General features: G+C 43.5%; 3 protein-coding genes across 5 annotated transcripts in view; 1 reads left to right on the top strand and 2 right to left on the bottom strand.

Moving 5' to 3' along the window:
- Positions 1-6,709, bottom strand: part of LOC121582292 (neuroplastin) — a 33,853-nt gene extending 27,144 nt beyond the window's left edge. Inside the window, exon 1 of one of the 3 annotated variants that reach the window (XM_041898002.2) lies at positions 6,309-6,709. In XM_041898002.2, coding sequence (XP_041753936.1) covers positions 6,309-6,384 — 76 coding nt within the window. In that variant the 5' untranslated portion in view covers positions 6,385-6,709. The remainder of the gene's footprint in view (positions 1-6,308) is intronic. The other 2 variants (XM_041898001.2, XM_041898003.2) reach the window with 2 other exon arrangements.
- Positions 6,710-7,978: 1,269 nt separating this feature from the next.
- Positions 7,979-10,453, top strand: LOC121582297 (calcium homeostasis modulator protein 6). Its single transcript, XM_041898009.2, has 2 exons — positions 7,979-8,511; positions 8,915-10,453. The coding sequence occupies exons 1-2, from the start codon at positions 8,053-8,055 to the stop codon at positions 9,050-9,052; spliced, it is 597 nt and encodes a 198-aa protein (XP_041753943.1). The 5' UTR covers positions 7,979-8,052; the 3' UTR covers positions 9,053-10,453.
- Positions 10,454-10,576: 123 nt separating this feature from the next.
- Positions 10,577-12,799, bottom strand: LOC121582295 (UDP-glucuronosyltransferase 2A1-like). The gene is made up of 2 exons (XM_041898007.2): positions 12,650-12,799; positions 10,577-12,239 (listed from the first exon to the last, which is right to left on the bottom strand). Exons 1-2 carry the CDS (start codon positions 12,746-12,748, stop codon positions 10,620-10,622), a joined length of 1,719 nt encoding a protein of 572 aa, XP_041753941.1. The 5' UTR covers positions 12,749-12,799; the 3' UTR covers positions 10,577-10,619.
- Between the last annotated feature and the right edge of the window lie 8,648 nt (positions 12,800-21,447).

Genomic DNA, 21,447 nt, shown 5'->3' with positions numbered 1-21,447 from the left:
AAATGAGCTGTGCCTAACATTTCATTATTACAATATAACCTAGATACTTAGCGTTTTGGTTGGGCAAATAATGTATTGTTCTGTATCAGTTTGTAACCAAGAGACAGAGTTTATACTGTAGGCTATAATTTTCAATTTGAGGTCAAACACTTCTAGCTATGCAGCCACTGTGTTTCCACAGCTAGAGCCAGTGTGTTCTCTACACAACTGAAGCCAAACACTCTTTGGTCTGGTCCACCCACAGTAAGATATTCCAGAGACTGAACAATAAATGCATGGAAATCATACCGTCCCATACCCTGGCAGCAACAGTTAGAAGGCAGCTGTAAATAATAAGGCAATAGGAAAAGGGTAAATGATTTGGGTGTGGACATGATCCAGCCTACCCTGGCCTGATTTACACAGACCAGAGCCTACACAGACCTTGTGCCATCTTGCCTGAAGCCCAGATACATGCAGAGTAATTAGTGTTTGTGTCTTTCTCCTGAAACATCTGGGCCCATCTAGCTTCAGCCTCCACCCCCCATGATCATCCCCCATCACAGAGGCTAAAGCCCAGCCTGGACGCCCACTGACTCTGCTCAGGCTGCCTCTGAACTAAAGCATCCGCTGAGATCAAAGAACTGGACCAGCCTCACATCCTCCACTCTTTTGGAGGGCAACAGAAAGTGATGGGGACCAGGAGGTTTTCATAGAAGAAAGTAGCCTGTAATGTCGTTAAACGGATACTATCACAATTACATTGGTGATGTGAATGAAATGATACAATACGAGGAAGGATACATATACAGCACAGACTGAATCACAAGGATCCATTAATCTCTGTTTATTCTGTAAGGCACTTCATTATCATGTCATATAGCATCATGTAGAGGTTACTGTGGTGAATAGATCCTATCTGAGTCTGTGTGGTGGCCCATCACACATGTGCCCGGCCCACTGAATGAGTTGGGGAGCTCTCTCCCCTGAGGACTGAGAGCAGAGCACACACATCACCAGGCAGGCAGGCTGTGGCTCTGAGTCACCTGCCTGTAACCTGCCTCCCAGTCCCACAACACAGACACACCGCAGCTAGAAAACCCCAAGGGCCACTGCACTGGCTACGTGCAGGGCATTTATTTATGTTTGGGCAGGGTGATATGAGTATCACCTCTGTGTACTAGTGTGTGAGGACATCTATAGTTGGATAAAATACAAACAAACTCAAAATGGGGTATACAGTGAATGTTGAATTTGATATTGAAATCATGGGCATTAAAGAGCTAGCTGTAGTATCAGTATACTGTGGTGTGATGCTCCATTGTCTTAGCTAGTATATCTGACTTTTGTAGGAGAGCCAACTTAGCTGGCTTCCAAGCATCTGGTTAAGAGGTGTTCCACTTGGCCGATTGCCCAAGGTTTCAAAAAGCCTTCTGCTCTGACAGTTGTAAATGAGTCGCTGCTGTGGGTTGAAGGATGATGTATTTGTTTTTGAGCTGCTCTTAACACATCGATGGGTGGGCGGCTATAGATTTCCTCATTCGTTTTAACAAATCAACAATAATCCTTGATGCCTGCATGCATTAGAGTGGTGTTGTGGATAAATGGCAGTTAGCAACAGCACAGCAGCTGAGATGAGAGGGAGGAGGTGACCTCTGCCATCTTACTGTAACTACTCAGGGACAGCCATTCAGGTCTTAGAGGGGAGCCACAGCTATTTAATGAGAGTTAAATTCCAACCCCCCCATCCCCAGCTGAAATGGGCTTATCCCCCTCAACCAGCAAACATTTCTCCCTGATTAACCCTTTCAGGGGTCAAGATGACAGACAACCCGGGCCCTCTGTCACTGTTCAAAGCTAGCATGGTTAAGATAACATATGCCACAGGACTGGCTGACACTCATCAATGTCACCATAACAGTTTGTGACAACAACTATCAAATGAGGGGTTTTCTTCACTGGACACACTGTGATAACACATATTGTCACCACAAACAAATCTCCCAGAACGAATATGCCACACAACCACATATCAACCTTAAGTCTTATGTCTCCATTTTGTTTAACATTTCCTCTAGCGTCTTCCATTTGGGTATCATCATCAGTAGCTAAAGTATGTCTGGTGTGTACTGTGTTGGAGGCTGTGGGATGCATGATGCTGTTGCCATCGGTGCAGTATGTATCATGTTTCACAGTTGGCTGGTGTGACTCAGTGGAAGAACTGGCTTACGTCCCACAGCACATTTTCCGGTCTCACAGATGTGTCCTTTACTACTCAGAACATGGGCAGTGATACAGCATGGACTTACAATTACCAAGCTACACTGTACCTTGCAGTTACATTGATTGAATCCCTTATTAATTGTAAGAGAGATGCCATTTTAGGTTTCTTTTTATAATGTTGCCTGGCCCTGGTTCAGGGGATTTGTTCATGAAACATGTTTAGTGATAGAAACTTGGACGACAAACTGTCTGTGGCTTTGAGCCACACAAACCTACTAATACTGTACTACATGAAGAAATAATGAGAGGTCGTAGCTCTCTATCTTATAGCAAAATAACAGACATTGCATGTTTTTAGAGCAGCATTTTGTTGATGCTTGAGTTTATGTTTCTATTGGTAACTCACATCAAAGGAATTCACATTGTGGTCTGTATTCTATGTCAACTCAAAAAGAGGATATTATACACATAAATGTCCTAAACTAGAGTATGGCTGTTAAATTGTTCATAGAGGGAGATTATGCATGATGCATTGCCATAAGCAGCATCTTCAGGTTAGGGAGAGAACCCCCCCTTCATATTCCTCATGCATAAAGAACAACGCCCTTTAAGAGCTTAAATAGTTCACATGCATCTAGTGAGTCTACAGAGAGCCAAGCAGCTGTGCACAGGGATGCTGCTGTCCATTAAGAGTTAATGGACTCACTTTCACAAAAGGACATTAAAGCCACAGTTCTCTGTGCTAAGGGTGCTGTGTCTCCGCTCTATAAATAGCAACTGGCAGCAGAATGGACCAATGCTATTTACAGTCCCCCAGATATCTGTTGCTGAATCTCAGCCATCTATGGTTGGTCGGGCTCCCCAAGCATATAGAGGCATAATGGCCTCAGCTCAGCTCCCACCACTGTTTCACACATATTGTACTGTGATTAAATATCCTGCTTTTATTAATTACACTTCTTTACACGTCATCGCCCCGAATCTGAAATATTGCTGATGAAATCAAACGTGACATAGTGAAGCCTGCCACGTTACATCACTCACACTAAATCCAGACTGAAATATGAATTCATTTGTTTGGAGGGTATACCCATATTTGTGCGACCAAATAGCATCAGTATAACATCCATGAAAATATGATTACTGTATTTATATAACAGCCTCATAAATGTGTTTTACAGTATCTAGCTACAGAACTGTATCTCACTAGTGTCTAAGGAAACCTGACATAAACAATAATAAACATTAATAAATCAGTAGGCTAAAAAGAAAGCTGTGATGTATCAGTCTTCACCAGTTACAGTGACTCTCAGACAGACACAGAGTGACAAGGTAGCACCAGTCTGTCTCCCACAGCACCCTGGGAGTCTCAGCAGAGCCCATAGTGAAGTGCCACTATGAGACCCAGGGAGTGGGCACTAACACTGGGCAAAGACTGGAATGCATTCACTTGGGCTTTACCAAACAATAGGAGGGCTTAGATCTGACTTTGTGGATGGGGACCATCAAAGCGTGTCCTCATACACACATAATTCATCCACCAGATCAATGAATGAATGTACACTGAGTATACAAAACATTAGGTACAACTGCTCTTTCCATGACATAGACTGACCAGGTGAATCCAGGTGAAAGCTATGATCCCTTATTGATGTCACTTGTTAAATCCACTTCAATCAGTGTAGATGAAGGGGACGAGACAGGTTAAAGAAGGATTTCTAAGCCTTAAGACAATTGAGACGGATTGTGTGTGTGCCATTCAGAGGGTGAATGGGCAAGACAAAATATTTAAGTGCCTTTGAACGGTGTATGGTAGTAGGTGTCAGGCGCACCGGTTTGAGTGTGTCAAGAACTGCAACGCTGCTGGGATTTTCACGTAAAACAGTTTCCGTGTGTATCAAGAATGGTCCACCACCCAAAGGACATCCAGCCAACTTGACACAACTGTGGGAAGCATTGGAGTCAACATGGGCCAGCATCCCTGTGGAACACTTTCGACACCTTGTAGAGTCCATGCCCTGACGAATTGAGGCTGTTTTGAGGGCAAAAAGGGGTGCAACTCAATATTAGGAAGGCATTCCTAATGTTTTGTACACTCATTGTTCACTAGTAGTAGCAGGGTCGGGGTCAATTCCATTTCAACAAAGTCAATTCAAGATTGAAACTGAAATTCTAATTTTTTTCTCATAGAGAAGCATAAAGTAGAATTGGAATTAGATTTGGAATTTCCATTTACTTCCTAAATTGACTGAATTGAAATGGAATTGACACCAACCCTGGTAGTGAGAATAGTAGAGCCAATGATGGATTTCTCTATTCCGCTTTGAGTTACTATTGCTGTACAACTTCATATTACAATCTTTCTGTGTTCTCAGTGCTAACAGTCCTTTAGCAGATGCTCTTATCCAGAGTGACTTACATTAGTGCATTCATCTTAAGACAGTTAGGTGAAACAACAACATTTCACAATCGTAGCAAGTACATTTTCCCTCAACAAAGTAGTTATCAACAAAGTCAGTGCTAGCAGGAAAAGACTAGTGAATTTTAATTTGCTTTCTATAGGCCTATAACACAATCGAAAATTGCTACTTTTGTCATTGAAACAATTATTGTTGTAAAATATACCAATAGCTGGTAGTAGCTCAGCTCTGAGAACATGCATTAGCCTGTGTTTTGTGTAGAGGCTGCCTCTGATTGGTGTGCCCCCTCTGGGTGACAGAAGTGATTCACCGGGATTGGCCATCCATCAGGGGCATGTCAGGGAAGGCAACCCTTAACACGCAATGATGAGGAGGCTCAGACATCCTTCATGTCAAGCAAATGTGTGAACCGTGTGTTCATCAAAGACTTAAATAAATACACTTGGATGGCCCATGGAGAGACAATTGAAATCAGTAAAATGTGGAAACAAATTGGTGATAATAATTTGAAAGGTTATCCACCATATTGTGGAATAAGATATTATAACCTTCAAACATGTAGGCTACAGACAGATAATCTAGATGTGTTTTGTTGAAAGTTGTGTATATGTTTTGAGGTTATCAACACTCTGCCTTGAGCCAACAGTGGGATTCAGAAGCTTCAATTATGTAATAGAATCTCAACTCCACTGACACACAGAGAGAAACTAATGGACCTAAATATTTCCAGAAAACCAAATATGCTGTTTACAATCATGCAGATTGTATTTTGGGGGCAGAAAACGTGTCATGACCTTTCCAAATATCAACACTGTCACTAAGAATGATATCAATGACAATGGCTGCCTATTAATTCACATGAGATGTAGAAATGACACACACACACACACACATAAAGTGGAACGTTGACCTCTTTACATATGAAAGCCCGATGATTTATTTGTTGTTGTGTTCTAGCCAGAGAGAGACTATGGGCTTAACGGTCCTGAATCGTGCAGACTGTTTGGCAGGTTCTTCAACAGTCCACTCCATTACGCTACGAATGCACTACGCTGCTCTTCTTCACAACATAACAATACGTACATCCCAAACACTAAATATGCCAAAATCAAAGCGTGTCAACAATCTGTTTATTCAGTAATCTATTTATCAATGAAGACAAATAATTCAAACCCAGCTGACTTCGTGGAGACTAAGGAATTCCAATGTATCCATCAAATAGTAATAATATAATACTAACTCCAAACATAACGAAATAGCTAATAGAGCATATATTAGGTAACTCCAAGCAAACACAACTATGCTGTCGTTTGCTGTAACATATTTATGCTCTGGTTTGCACTAGGATATTCATCTAGTTTCAATCCATTTGCCTACACTATTAAATAGAGAATCGTGTGCGTAGGGAAATGGTCGTAGAAAATATGAGCACCCTAAATACTGTGAACAGAGTTATGTAAACGAATTTGTTCTAAATAAATACTATATTGCGATGCGTAAATGCGCCCATGCCCCTCGTATTTGACATTATGTCAAATGACAGACATCATCAAATCTTTAAAAAAAAAAAAAAAAATAAAACATGTTCTCGAGTCACAGTAGGCTACTCATTGGAACAATTAGCAAGACATTGTGTCTGACTGCGATTGTGTACAATCCCGGGCATGGTCACATCTTTATTCTTACCGTTTTGAGCCGAGACGTAATGCAGCATCAAGTTTCCAAAAAGGACCACAGCCAACATCACTGCATTGGGCTGCATTCTTGGGGTTCGATGAGAGGACCAAGCAGGGACTCGACAAGGTGATTGTGGGAGATGAGATATTGATCGCCGAAATTAGAGATCTGGTCTAAAGGTGCATAGCAGAGTGGATGCGGAGTTCTTTAGAATGATCTACGAAGGCTATAAAGATAAAGTCCTCCGGAAAATAACAAAATGAAGGCAGCAAGGAATGGTCCGGGACAGGCCGGTGGCTCCGTCAGGGATGCTGATGTAGTAGGGCCATAAACGGAGCCTCCTTCATCGGATTGCGGAGGAGAGGTCTTTCGATGTCAGTGAGAGAGTCCACGGATGTAGTTCTGAAGGATCATAGATGCGCAGACCGATGCGCATTTGCGCTCATAGAAACGAGGCCCTTTAGTGCCGAAAATAAAGATGCACATTTGACAATCATTCCGAACATGCACGAATTATTGCCTACGTCAATTTGATTTATTTTGAACGTTTATTGAGTCAATCATTTTTATTGACAGACAGTCCATTGACATATGGAATTTTAGCATTGAAATGTGGCGCAGGAAAGCTTCACAAACGCGAGCAACCACAAACGCGAGCAACCACAAACGCTCGCGCGCAAACACACACACACACACACACACACAGAGAATGAAAGTGGTCACTTCAGGTGGTTTATCTCTGAGTAGACCTCTTGACCAATGACAATTATAGAGGCACTGATAATTGCTATAATTGCAAGGGATTCAGGTAAATCATCAATGCACCATCTGCCTGAGGGTAAGTAATTATAGGCTATGGTTTAATCTTCACAAATGCCATGCCCCATCATAATACTGTAAATCCATAGGAAACAGGTCACTTGGTGGTAACAACCCTACCATGAACCACACATAGCAGCTCATTTGACCAGAAGACATAACCCAGGATACAGCAAATCCAGGCTACTGTACTGGACTGTGTATCAATCAGACAGACCCTAACTAACATGGCCTCCCTGTAATCCCTGTATTCCGGAGCTGTGCAGCGGTGTTACATGGGCGACATCTGGTGGTTCATTATAGAAGATAGAATTCAACTGAATCATACTGGGCATATTGTGTTGTGTGAACATTAGCAGTGGGGAAATTAATATACTTAATGGGTATATTAATGTTTTTTGGAAATAAGTGGTATATTAATGTTTTTTGGAAACAAGTGGAAAACACACTATGATAAATGAAAGGCCAGACAATGGCAACCCATTCAGTCAGTGTGTATACAGTACACATGTCATGTCCATTTGAGCGACACTGTTTAAGTAGTACTGTCCATATTCTGATTCTGTGGCTAAATTTATCTGCCGCACTACAGTATCCGTCGGCCATTGCACTGTGAGTATTTGTGTGCTAGAGGAAGTATTGTAAATGGCTGGTCTTCTCACCCAATAGCAGAACAAACTGGACTTCCCTCCACTTTACTCTCCTCCCTCTAGTTTATCTGTGGAAGAGTACGTTTAAAATGTAACCCCACCTGAAACTCCCCCACCAGCCAATCAGCTGGGGAAAGGACAGTGCCGATGACACACCCTCCTTTGTTCAAAACCAATGAGAACTGTTAATCACGCATCACTTAACTGTTGCCAATGTGTTCACAACGATACACCCTCTGTTGGGCTTTTTACCTCTACTACTCAAATTTTTTGGTCTATTTAGTATGGAAAGTAGACAACAATGGCTTACCAGACTGAAAAATGAACTTAGCAACAGTCCTCTGGTCTCCAATGTGGCTTTTGGATTTATCCTCATGGGACTAGAGAAGCTGGTGGAGCTGGAGTTTGAGTGTCCTTGCAATCCTAAATGGAACGGAGTGTTTTCATCTGCCTTCTTCATCATTCCTGCTGTCATGGCCTTCACGTTGATGCTGATCATTCAAGGATGCAGGTGCGATACGTGGTGCCGGAAGTCTTTTTCCAGTTTTGTTCCTGCAATCGTGTGGCTGATCTTGTTGTTCCTCGATGGCCAGTACTTTGCTTGTGCAATGACAGACTGGAAGGGCAGATTTGTCATTGTTGATAAAGCAGCACCGCAGAAATGGTGTGAGCCAACTAGTGAGGGAGACGTCACACCGCAAGAACTAATGCTCCGCTCACAGCAGCTATTTGTTGTGTCTCAGGTGAGTTTCCTTTCATGCATATCACATGCATACTACATTGTTACATGCATATGTTTCATTACATGAGGTGGAATGAGGAGCTAGGGGCCATATGTATCAAGCGATTCAGAGAGGGAGTGCTGATCGAGAATCAGGTCCCCCCTGTCCATGTAATCTTATTAATTAAGATCTAAATGGCTAAACTGATCCTAAATCAGCACTCCTACTCTGAAACTCTTAATACATATGGCCCCTAGCTCCTCATGTTACTGCACAGCTCTTACCTGTTACAAAGCGCTCTACTTATGTGGGGTGGTGTAGTTGTGTGTTATCAATGACAAAGATGTCTAGCCTATGCATTGCAGTCACATGTAGGATGTTATTCACCTTATTCGCTCTTTATTTCTGCCCCCTGATGTATCAGGTTATAGGTATATTTCTTCTCATATTCATCTGTGTGGGACTCATAGTATATGTGATCAGAGAGAGCTGCCAGCAGGATTCTGAGATGCAGGATGCAGACGTGCTCAGGATGAGCTCTCTGAGAACCAGGACGACGTGAGAGGACAGGCTCCTCCACCACCACCACACCTGGCTGGCCTGCCCGCTGAGCCAGCTCTCAGATGGTTCTGATGGCTCTGAGGCCCTTGCCATAGCTCATGCCTTGTGTGGAGACTTTGTAAATGACCTGAATGGACAGCTTCGTTTGAAAGTACTCTTTCTATTTGTAAATAAGGATTTTTGTGGGATTCTTTTTAATTTTTTACCTTTTGCATTTTCAATGACCCCGTCATTCAGTGAGTGAGTGCATGTCATGAGACGAATGAAAGAAAAGGCCACACATGGTTGCATGCTGCACCCATGGAACGTACATGAGAGCAACATACGTGTATACCATGTGCAGGCTTTTCTTTCATTTATTATCAACCGCATTTGGCCAAGCAACAGTGGGGAAATTTGGGATGTGCATATCACTTACAGACTCTCACACTCATATCATGGACCTGCCTTCAATGAAAAATACGTTTATGCAGTCATGTAGACAATTTTATACTAACTGGTTGAGCCAGTTTTAATTTGTTGCTTCATGATGTCAGTACCTCATGTATATTTCCTACATAAGACATTTGGACTAATTTCAGACCCAGTTCTAGGTCATATAGTATGTATCTGACGGCCATATTGCAGCTGGGCTGGGCTACGCTGCACTTTGCTTCCTATGGTGCCCATTCTGGCCATCTGAAGGTATGTAATAAAGGACTGGTCTTTACCCTGGCTGGGAGGAGTACATCTCTGGACTGGCCTTCTCATTCTGTTGTGAGGCCCATCCCATCACTCCCAGACCACTGAGTCCCAGGCCCAAACCCAGGACCAGCTAAACTACATACAGTAGTTGACGTTATTCAGAGAAAAAGGATAGCTCTCATACTAAGCAGAATATGTACATGTAGCACTGTTGAAAAGGAGTCATGTTATGTGTCATCTCATATGTAACACTGGATATTAGGTTTAACCAGGGACAAATTCAAATGTAACAACTGGTCATACCCACAGTCTGTCTGTACAATGCATTTTTTATTAAATAAATTATTTATTTAATGAAAAAAGCTCAGGCTTTTGTACAGTGATGTAACACGTGCAGAATACAATATTATTACTTTTGCTTGACTATCAAAACAGAAGTTATGCCATAATTTATATGATCAAATATAATACATATGAAATGCTTTTGGCTGCAGATGTAATAAGATGAGAAAAAATAAGAAACCCGCACACTGCTCTTGATAGTATCACTGCTCTTGAATAAGCTTTACGTATCGACCTCAAGGCCTTCAGAAGAGCAGTGTGCGGGTTTCTCCTTTTTTCTCATCTTATTCAACTGTTACCATGCACCTGTAAAAAAGATAGCTCAGATGTTCAAGTGCCTTTTGATCTGCAGATGTAATAAAACAACGCTATTATCCATCACTGTCAAGTATGCAACTATCCATTACGCTAATAAGTGGTATCAATCTCTCTTGCCAGTAAATAATGTATTTACATTTTTGCTTTCTCAATGAAACATGTATTGTATTTGTCATTGGTATTTTGCTATTCAAGCCAATACACAATGGCCTTCTCAAATCATTTCATTCATGTTTCATTTTTCGTCTACAACACATCCTGAAGCATAAACACCTGATGATGGCAAAAGTAGTCAGCAGAATAAGTAGCACAACAGCCAGTAAAAACAACACTACATCCACAGAGTGGTAGGAGTACCAGGGCATTCTGTAGGACTCTGTACGCAGGTGAGCAGCACCCTTGTGTCTCATGACAAACTCAATCCAGAAGAGGGCAGTGTCCAGGGGCTCCATTGGCACGTCCCTGTGTAGCCTGGAGAGTCTCTGCATGTTCATCCTGTAGGACGGCTCATCCAGAACTTCCTGTAAGGCTTGGGAGAATATGTTTCTATCTAGTGTTGCTAAATCCACAACCTTTGCTACACCCTTCACTTTCATTCTAGAAAGATTGTCAGGTTGGTCGAACACCAGAGGAAGGCCTACTATTGGAACACCGTGGTAGATAGCCTCGAAAATCCCATTTGTTCCTCCGTGAGCTACAAACAGCCTTGTCTTTGGATGTCCTAACAGATCATTCTGAGGCATCCAGTCAACTAGTAAGGTGTTGTTGCCCAGAGTAGCTGGCCTGTCTCCTTTGTACCTCCAGATGACCTTCTGAGGCAGTTGGGCAAAAGCATCAGCTATCGCATCAGCTATATCATGTGGAAGCTGTCCAACTAAAGTCCCCAAAGACATGATAATGACTCCATGCTCCCCAGAACTCTGAGCAAACCCCTCCAGTTCTTGGGGAAGAGGCTTGGCAGGTTTACATTGGAACCCTCCCATATAGATAACATTAGGCATGGTGGGACGAGGGAATTCAAACACAAAGTCAACTCTCATGAGCCAAAGATCAGCAGCTTGAAACAATGAGAAGTAGTCGACCCCAGGACCAAAGTAACGACTAACCAAAGCGGAATAATGAGGTCCCACTGTCTGTCTGTACAGATGCTGCCTGATGACATAAACAAGGAAGTTATGGACTCGCTCAAAAAAACTCATCTTGTCTGTTAACTCTGCAACAGGAAATGGAACATAAGATAGCGGAGAGGGAGCAATAGCAAAATGACCCTCACCATGTACTGTCCATCTAACATTGAAAACAAGGGGCACATTTAAATGGTGCGCCAGCACAACGCCTCCCCCATTTGCTGGGTCTGTCAGAACCAAGTCATACTTGGTTTCTCTAATAGACTGCATCAACTGTTTATTCTCTAACATTTGGATTACCATCTCACACACTTTGCGGTGCATTTCAGAAAATCTGTCCTTCAACTCCATGTCCAAACTAAAACGAGTCCAAGCAGACTTTCCCTCTCTCTTTATCTGTATTTGTCTTGACACAAATGAGCTAAAGAATTCCTCATCAGCTCCACCTGGAATATCAATTGTAATTGAACTGTAGTGAGGGGAGGTTTCCTTGATGTACCAGCTGTCTGATGGCCGTATTACTGACACACTGTGACCTCTTGAATGCAGCGCTTCAATAATGACCTTCATGTTGACCCAGTGGCTGCCCTCTTGAGGAAACACCAGGACTTTCCCACCATGGACAGCAGGAATTGAGATTGTCAACAGGGTAGCAATGAAGATACCATAGAGACACATCTTCACTAGCTGCTTCACACAAGCATGCATCAATTGTACCTGAAATATACAAAAATAAGGAGTAAATAAACCAAATAAAATTATGTTTTGACATGAGAAGAATTAAAACAGGCTTGATAGTGAAGCCTACGTTTTTGTTTTCTAGCCCTACCTTAAAGTTTAGACAACTTTTTATGTCAAAAGGTTGATTACGTTACGTAATACAGTATCATATTTCATTCTGAGATAAATAATTTTTTTCTCCGTTAAAAGTATTGAACGGTAGGACATTTTCAAATTCTATAGATTTTGCCGATGAGAAACCTATCTTACATCATAATATTAGGCTACACGTTAACATTGTATTATCTTTGACAGTAGCTCCGAATAAATCATCTGTCTTGACAGTGTACACAACCAACGTCACGACAGAATCCATACATTCGGAGCTAATTTAACTGTAGGCTTACGTTCCGGTTTTCCTCCAAAGAATTTGAAATGAAGGCTATTTCAAAGCCTATTTGTCTGTAAATCAGTTCGTTGGTATTTGTAATAATCTCGGAAACCATAGAGAAAGAGGCGAATTCAGTATAGTATAATCTCTAGACATCCGCGTTGCCCCACCCGCAATTTTCAATAACTCCGGTTTTTCAAGACCGTACACTTGTCAGTATATAGAATGGGCGCGTTCGAGCAGATCACTTTTGTCAAGTCGGTCACCGCCTTTTGCATTATAGGGATACAAATTGTTAACTAGGTGGGACTTCCTATGCGTTAAAGTAACTGTCCATTGTTTCCAGATTTCTATTAAATATGACCTATAATTAATTACAATTTGAGTGAAAGAGTTTTCCTTCCAATTTTTTTAAAATTAAGTATGTTAAAAAAGCAGTTTTTCTGTGTTGGAATGGTGTGGGCGTACCCCAACAACAGGATGGTGTGGGCATATACAGGTTATAAAAAATATTCATGCGAGTAGACCGCTGATTGGCCAGCTCATCCTCCTCAGGAGGATGACATCATCCTCTATGAGGAAATAGCAAGCATTTGTGAAACGGTCTGTTTGAGTCACAAGTTTTAGGTAGGGTAGTGTTTTTTCTCCCATTTATGCTTTAGCCACAAATACGAGTATAGGAGTCAACAATATTATTTGGGTATGTTAACAAAATATGAACTTTTAAAAGTGTGATTTTCACTGGATAGTTACTCTAAGGAAGGATCACATAATTTAATCCAGGTCATCAAGATGGATCAGCCAATGAATTATACTTGTGAGAAAACATTCCATAACTGCAGGTGGCAGTAAATTGGCTTTATACCTGTTCAAACAACACTCTCCAGGTGGCAGTATGCACACTTTCAGTTTCTTTACCAACTCATAGAAGTAGAAGAAGAAGAAAATTGAATACTTCAAAATGGGGATGGTCTCAATGGTGCTGCCTATGCGCTCACAGACACCATAATGAGACAGATACAATGTTGCGTCCTCTAACTATCTCGATGGTTTGTAGGAAATGTGAAGAAAGTGGAGAGTTCCTCTTAAAGGGGAAATCTGCAAATGGTATGTACATTTTTTTTCTATTAATAATAATACCCATTCATTCTTGAAGAATATAATTTGTCAATGCCTCATTTAGTTAAACTGTCTTACCCCATTAGAACCAAAATATAACATTGTGTTACTTAATTGTTTATAAACAAACACTTTATAGCCTCAAAACAAAGTTCATACGTATAATTTTGATCCCATGAATGGTCCAAAGCTCTGTCTATGAATTTTAGCATGGTTTCATTTCTCCAGCCCCATCCCTCAGCTGTTTACCAAAACAGTGGTGGGGTGTGACCGCTTTGTTGTTGTAGGAACTGCAGATGACCTCTTTAAATGCCACACTGTGAGATGGGCATGAAATAATAATAAAAAAACATAGCCAAATACTGGACTGAATGCATCCATGATGTTGTCACATGCAAGAAGCACTTGGTTTCTATGATTGGTTGTACATAATTTGTTATAAATGTAGTGCTCAAGAATGAGATTGATAAGATATGATATGAAGTTATAGTCCACAATAGGCCTACAGACACAGTCAAATATATTGGCACCCTTGCACTTTACAATGGAGTGCAATAGAGCAGAATGTTATTTTTCTCTTTTCAAAGCTAGTAGAATGGCTATCATTACCCTGTAGGCAAAACATTTTTTTTTGGGGGGTCCGTGCATTTGCAAATCAAATCAAATCAAATCGAATGTATTGGTCACATACACATGGTTAGCAGATGTTATTGCGAGTGTAGCGAAATGCTTGTGCTTCTAGTTCTGACAGTGCAGTAATATCTAGCAAGTAATATCTAACAGTTCCACAACAAATATCTAATACACACACATCTAAGTAAAGGAATGGAATAAGAATATATAAATATATGGATGAGCAATGTCATTGTCAGAGCGGCATAGGCTTAGATGAAATAGATAGTATAGAATACAGTATATACATATGAGATGGGTAATGCAAGATATGTAAACACATGAGATGGGTAATGCAAGATATGTAAACATTATTACGATAGTATAGAATACAGCACGATAGTATGTTATGATTTAACTGGATAAGAACCCAAATGCAGACAAGTACACCAAGCCAGATAAGTTTTAACAGGTTTATTTACAATGTTCAAAGTCCAGGTTTCCAAATATAGGGGAAGAGCAAGTCCAGGTACAGGGAGGGTAACAGATCCAGATCAGGGCAGGTGTGGTACCGTAATGTCCTAGTGTCCGTGGTGAGTCCAAAAGAGAGGTCGGCAAAGGAGAGCAGGATGGTGGTGGCAGGAGTGAAGCGGAGGCAGGAGTCAGGTTCCAATATCTGTGGCACAGGAGAAAAAGTAAATAGAGCAGGCCAAAAACACAAAGAGCAAAAATAACCAGGTTGAATCGGCAGCGAGACTAACATGGTCAGTCTTGACTATGATCTGACGATGAGTGGCAAGTTTGACCGGGTCTTAAAGGCTGAGGTGATTATGGTGAATGAGCTGCAGCTGGAACCCTGACTCCCGCACACCAGACTTCACTCCTGCAATCAAGGACAGACAGAGGGGAGGGAGAGAGCAGAGAGAGCTACCTAGCAGCAGTAGGCCTAACAGTACCCCCCTCTCACGGACGCCACCTGGCGGCCGACGGGGTTTATCGGGATGTAACCTATGAAACTCTCGGACCAGAGCAGGATCCACAATGAAGCTCCTGGGCACCCAGGAACGTTCCTCAGGACCATAACCCTCCCAATCCACCAGGTACTGGCAACCACGACCTCGGCGGCGAACATCCAGAAGTCGCCGGACAGTGTAGACCGGACCCCCCACCCACGATCCTGGGCGGAGGAGGGGGGACGAGAGGGCGGGCACAGAGGGCTAACCGACACAGGCTTAATCTGGGAAACATGAAAGGTGGAATGAACCCGTAGGGAGGCAGGAAGCTGTAGCTTAACCGCGCAGGGGTTAACAATAGACAGTATCTTGAACGGTCCTATAAAACGAGGCGCCATCTTCTTAGACTCCACCTTCAATGGAAGGTCCCGTGACTTCAGCCATACCTCTTGACCAGGAGAGTAACCGGGGAGCCTGGGACCGGTGACGGATTGGCTTGCCTCTGCATGTACGCCCGAAGCTCGGGACAGAGCTACCCTGGCCTTCCTCCAGACCTTGAAGCAGCGGCGCATGTGGGACTGCACCGAGGGTACCGCCAGTTCCCTCTCTTGGGAAGGGAACAGGGGAGGTTGATAACCCAGAGCACACAGAAAAGGAGACAAACCAGAGGAAGCGTTAGTCAAGGTGTTATGAGCATATTCCACCCAGGGGAGCATGGAGCTCCATGACCCAGGGTTAGACCCAGTGACACAGCCGAAGAGCGGTCTCCATCTCCTGGTTCGCTCTCTCGGCTTGCCCGTTGGTCTGGGGGTGATATCCAGAGGACAGGCTGGATGTAATGCCCAAAGCTTTACAGAAAGCTTTCCACACCTGGGAGACAAACTGGGGACCCCTGTCAGAGACAATATCCGTGGGTAGACCATGAGGAGCGGAACACATGTTCAACCAAAATCTCAGCCGTCTCTCTGGCAGTGGGCAGTTTAGGTAGGGCCAAAAAATGAGCGAACTTAGAAAAAGCGATCAATCACCGTAAGAATGACAGTCTTTCCAGACGAGGGGGAAGTCCAGTGACAAAATCCATAGCGATATGCGACCAGGGCCGGCTGGGTATAGGTAGAGGTCGTAGATGACCGCGCTGGCCTGGGTGGAGTTTTTACTTCGTGCACATACCGTACAAGCAGCAATGAAGGCTCGAGTGTCCGCCTCCATCCTGGCCCACCAGAACTTCCGTCGCACAAAGTCAAGGGTCCGCGAAACTCCAGGGTGACAGGTAAGGGAGACGAGTGAGCCCACTGAAGTACCTGGGAGCGAGCAGACTCAGGGACAAACATCCGGTTAGGGAGGACCCCTCCCAGGGTCAGCTTGATGATGTTGAGCCTGTCTAACAATCCCCTCGATGTCACATGTGATGACCGCAATACTGCAGGTAGGAGGCAAAATGGGTTCAGGGTTACTACCAGTATCAACAGCCGAATGAACACGAGACAGGGCGTCAGGCTTGACGTTGCGTGACCCAGGACGGTACGACAGAGAAAAATTGAATCTCCCAAAAAATAGTGCCCACCTGGCTTGGACGGGGGGTTGAGCTGCTTCGCTGACTGGAGGTAAGCCAGATTCTTATGATCCGTCCAAACGATGAAGGGTTGTTCCGCCCCCCTCCAACCAATGTCGCCACTCCTCGAGAGCCAGCTTAACGGCGAGCAGTTCACGATTGCCAACATCATAATTCCTCTCAGCCTGAGAAAGTTTCCTTGAGAGAAAAGCACAGGGATGCAGTTTGTTATCTTCAGGAGAACGTTGTGACAACACCGCACCTGCCCCAGTGTCGGATGCATCCACCTCCACGACAAACTGGCGGTCGGGGTCCGGCTGCATCAGAATGGGAGCCGAGGCGAGCGATGTTTCAGTTCTTCGAACGCTGATTCGGCCCCTTCATTCCAAGCGAACGGTCGTGAGATGGAGGTGAGAGCGGTGAGTGGCGCCGCAATGCGGCTGTAGTCCTTGATGAACCTCCTATAGAAGTTCGCAAACCCCAGGAATCGTTGAAGTTGTTTTGCGGGTAGAGGGAGCTGGCCAGTCCGTGACAGCAGAGATCTTAGCTGGGTCCATCCGCAACTCCCCTGAGCTATGATGTAACCCAAAGAGGTCTCAGACACATGAAATTCACATTTCTCCATCTTCACAAACAGTTTGTTCTCCAACAACCTTTGCAACACCTGGCGCACATGCAGTTCATGTTCCTGAGAGGACTCTGAGAAAATCAAGATATCATCCAGATAGACAAAAACAAACCGATTCAACATGTCCCGAAGGACATCATTGACTAGTGCCTGAAAAACAGCAGGGGCATTGGACAACCCAAAAGGCATAACCAGATACTCAAAATGTCCCAAGGGTGTGTTGAAGGCAGTCTTCCATTCATCACCCTTACGAATGCGCACCAGGTGATACGCATTTCGTAGATCCAGTTTCGTAAAGATGGTAGCACCATGAAGGAGGGGAAAAGCAGAATTAATCAAAGGCAGAGAATACTTGTTCTTAATGGTGATGTTGTTAAGTCCACGGTAATCAATACAGGGTCTGAGGGTCTTATCCTTCTTAGCAACAAAAAAGAATCCCGCTCCTACAGGTGACGAGGAAGGACGCATAATACCTGCCGCCAAGGAGTCCCGAATGTAGTTCTCCATAGCCTCCGTCTCCGGCCGGGAGAGATTGTACAGGCGACTGCTGGGGAGCGGGGCTCCTGGCTGGAGGTCAATGGCGCAGTCGTAAGGCCGGTGAGGAGGAAGAGAAGTAGCTCTGTGTTTGCAGAAAACGGATGCCAGGGTCATGATACACGTCAGGAACAGCAGAAAGATCCATGGACTCCAGTGGAGGTTGAGGCACAGTACTGGCAGGAGTCTGAGCAGAACACAAACAATTCACATGACAAAATGTGCTCCATGAAACAATGCTACCTGTCACCCAATCAATGTGTGGATTGTGTCTTATGAGCCAGGGGATACCAAGGACCAGGGGAGTCTGTGGGCAGTCGATAATATAGAATTGAATGTTCTCCTGATGATTTCCCGACACTCTAAGACAAACAGGAACAGTCTGATGGGTATCCGGGTCAACAATTGTCCATTTAGACCCTTAGCCTGCAGCGGACAGTCCATAGGAACAGTCTCCAAATCCATTTGTTGAGCCCACTCTCATCCAAAAAGCTTTCGTCGGCACCAGAGTCAATCAGCGCACTAACAGAGAAATTCTGGGACTGCCACTGGAGGGATGCCTGGAGCAGAATGCGGGAGAAGAGGAAGAATCCGCTGCTCGGCTCACCAAAACTTCTCCCATTAATGATGAGCCGGCCCTTTTCCCCGGACGAACTGGGCAGGAAGGAACGAAATGACCAGCTTCTCCACAATACAGGCAGACCCGAGCCTGAATACGACGTGCACGCTCCTCTGAGGACAACCGTGCACGACCCACCTCCATGGCCCGGGTTCAGTGCTCCTCGTATCGACTCGGGGAAGACACGGCTCTCTCCGTAGGGACGATGCAGGGAGGAGTTTGTTGATGACAGACAGGTTGCTTGGAACTAACACTCCTCTCCCGGCGGCCGCTCCCGAATCCGATTATCCAACCTGATAGTGAGTGAAATAAGATTATCCAGCGTAGGCGATTCATCATATGACACCAATTCATCTTTTAAAGTCTCAGACAAAGCATTGATGAACACTCCTTGTAATGCCTCGTCATTCCAACCACTCACTGCTGCTAAAGTCCGAAACTCCACTGCCATCTCCGCCACACTACGAGCCCCCTGCCGAAGAGAAAACAGCCGTTTCGCAGCCTCCTTGCCTCGTACGGGGTGGTCAAAAACCTTCCTCATCTCCGTGGTGAAGACAACGTAAGCGTTGCAGATGTCCGACTGACTCTCCCAGACCGCGGATCCCCAGGCACGCAGCAGAACCGCTAGTAGAGTTGATAAGGTAGGCAATACGGGCTCTTTCTGAGGCGTAGGTGAGGGGCTGTTGTTCAAACACTAACGAGCATTGAGTCAAAAAATCGCCACAGGTTCCCATGTTCCCGTCATAGCGCTCTGGAGCAGGAACAAAAGGCTCTCGGATCTGGGCTGAAGGGGTAAAAGGGCAGACACTTGATTGGAGAGTAATTGAACCTGATTAAGCAGCACCTGACTGTCCTCAGCAATCGTCTTAAACAGGGTATCATGTTGGCCAAGTAAAATGCCCTGATTGGCTATGGCAGTCCAAATTTGAGTGCACTCTGGGGTGGTATCCGAGCTACTGTCTGCTGGGTTCATGTTGGTCAGATCATACTGTTATGATTTAACTGGATAAGAACCCAAATGCAGACAAGTACACCAAGCCAGATAAGTTTTAACAGGTTTATTTACAATGTTCAAAAGTCCAGGTTTCCAAATATAGGGGAAGAGCAAGTCCAGGTACAGGGAGGGTAACAGATCCAGATCAGGGCAGGTGTGGTACCGTAATGTCCTAGTGTCCGTGGTGAGTCCAAAAGAGAGGTCCGGTAAAGGAGAGCAGGATGGTGGTGGCAGGAGTGAAGCGGAGGCAGGAGTCAGGTTCCAATATCTGTGGCACAGGAGAAAAAGTAAATAGAGCAGGCCAAAAACACAAAGAGCAAAAATAACCAGGTTGAATCGGCAGCGAGACTAACATGGTCGTCTTGACTATGATCTGACGATGAGTGGCAAGTTTGACCGGGTCTTAAAGGCTGAGGTGATTATGGTGAATGAGCTGCAGCTGGAACCCTGACTCCCGCACACCAGACTTCACTCCTGCAATCAAGGACAGACAGAGGGGAGGGAGAGAGCAGAGAGAGCTACCTAGCAGCAGTAGGCCTAACATAGTATAGCATACAAACAAATACATGTGTGAACAACTAAAGTTATTTTTTATTTCAACTTATTTTAGAATAAATAATGAATTGTGCAAAGGTGCCCATATATTTTACCGCATCTGTATGTGTTGCATACAACCCAAATAAATGTGTAATTCACTTGTTTGTCGTTTTGATAAGGTAGATGTGCTAATTACTTGAAATCTTACAGAGACAGAGACTATAATACGGTCATCACTATCTAGGCATGTGGCAAAGTCATAAACCCTGCTCATTTCTAAAATTGTTCTTCCTAAAATCTGATTTTAAACCTAACCCTTACCTTAACCCTAACCTTAACCAAACTGATAACCTTATGCCTAACCATAACCTTAAAAGATACTTTTTTGTTTTCAAACATAAAAATTAAAAAGATTGGTCTGTCAAACGAAAAAAAAATGGTGTACTAAAATTACAAAAAGTTAACTCAATTAACTCTGACAGCCCTAAAAAATGTATATACAGTGCCTTGCAAAAGTATTCAGACCCCTTGGATTTCATCATATTTTACTGTGTTAAAGTGGGATTAAAATTGATTTAATTGTAAAAAAAAAAAAAATTCAGCAATCTATACAAAATACTCTTTAATGTCAAAGTGGAAGAAAAATTCTTAAAAAAAATAAAAAAATCATAACTAAAATATAGTCGTTGCATAAGTATTCAGCATTATTTGTTTAGGCAAGCATAAATTAGTTCAGGAGTAAAATGTGTCTTAACAAATCACATAAGTTACATGGACTCACTCTGTGTGAAATAAAAGGAGTTGACATGATTTTTGAATGACTAACCCGTCCTCTGTCTCCATACATACAACATCTGAAAGGTCCCTCAGTCAAATATTGAATTTCAAGCACAGATTCAACTACGAAGAACAGGGAGCTTTTCGAAAGCCTCATAAAGAAGGGCAGTGATTGGTAGATGGGTAACAATAACAAATCAGAGATTGAATATCTCTTTAAGCATGGTCAAGCTAAAGATTATGCTGTGGATGATGTACTAAACCACCCAGACACATCAACGATACAGTCTTCCTTCTGAACTGAGCTGCAGGACAGGAAGGAAACTGCTCAGGGATGTTACCATGCTTTTATTTATTTGCACCAAAGAAAACAAGTGATAGAAAACAATACAGATACACATTTTTTTAATAAAATGGTGTGCAGGTGGGGTTGGAAGCCCATAGGCTTATATGAAAACCAGACCACAAAAAAAACAATATAGAATACAT

Source organism: Coregonus clupeaformis, unplaced genomic scaffold (assembly GCF_020615455.1).
Source record: "Coregonus clupeaformis isolate EN_2021a unplaced genomic scaffold, ASM2061545v1 scaf1172, whole genome shotgun sequence".
Taxonomy (NCBI): domain Eukaryota; kingdom Metazoa; phylum Chordata; class Actinopteri; order Salmoniformes; family Salmonidae; genus Coregonus; species Coregonus clupeaformis.
Note: the sequence above shows the minus strand (reverse complement) of the source record. Positions and strands in the feature narration are given on the sequence as shown.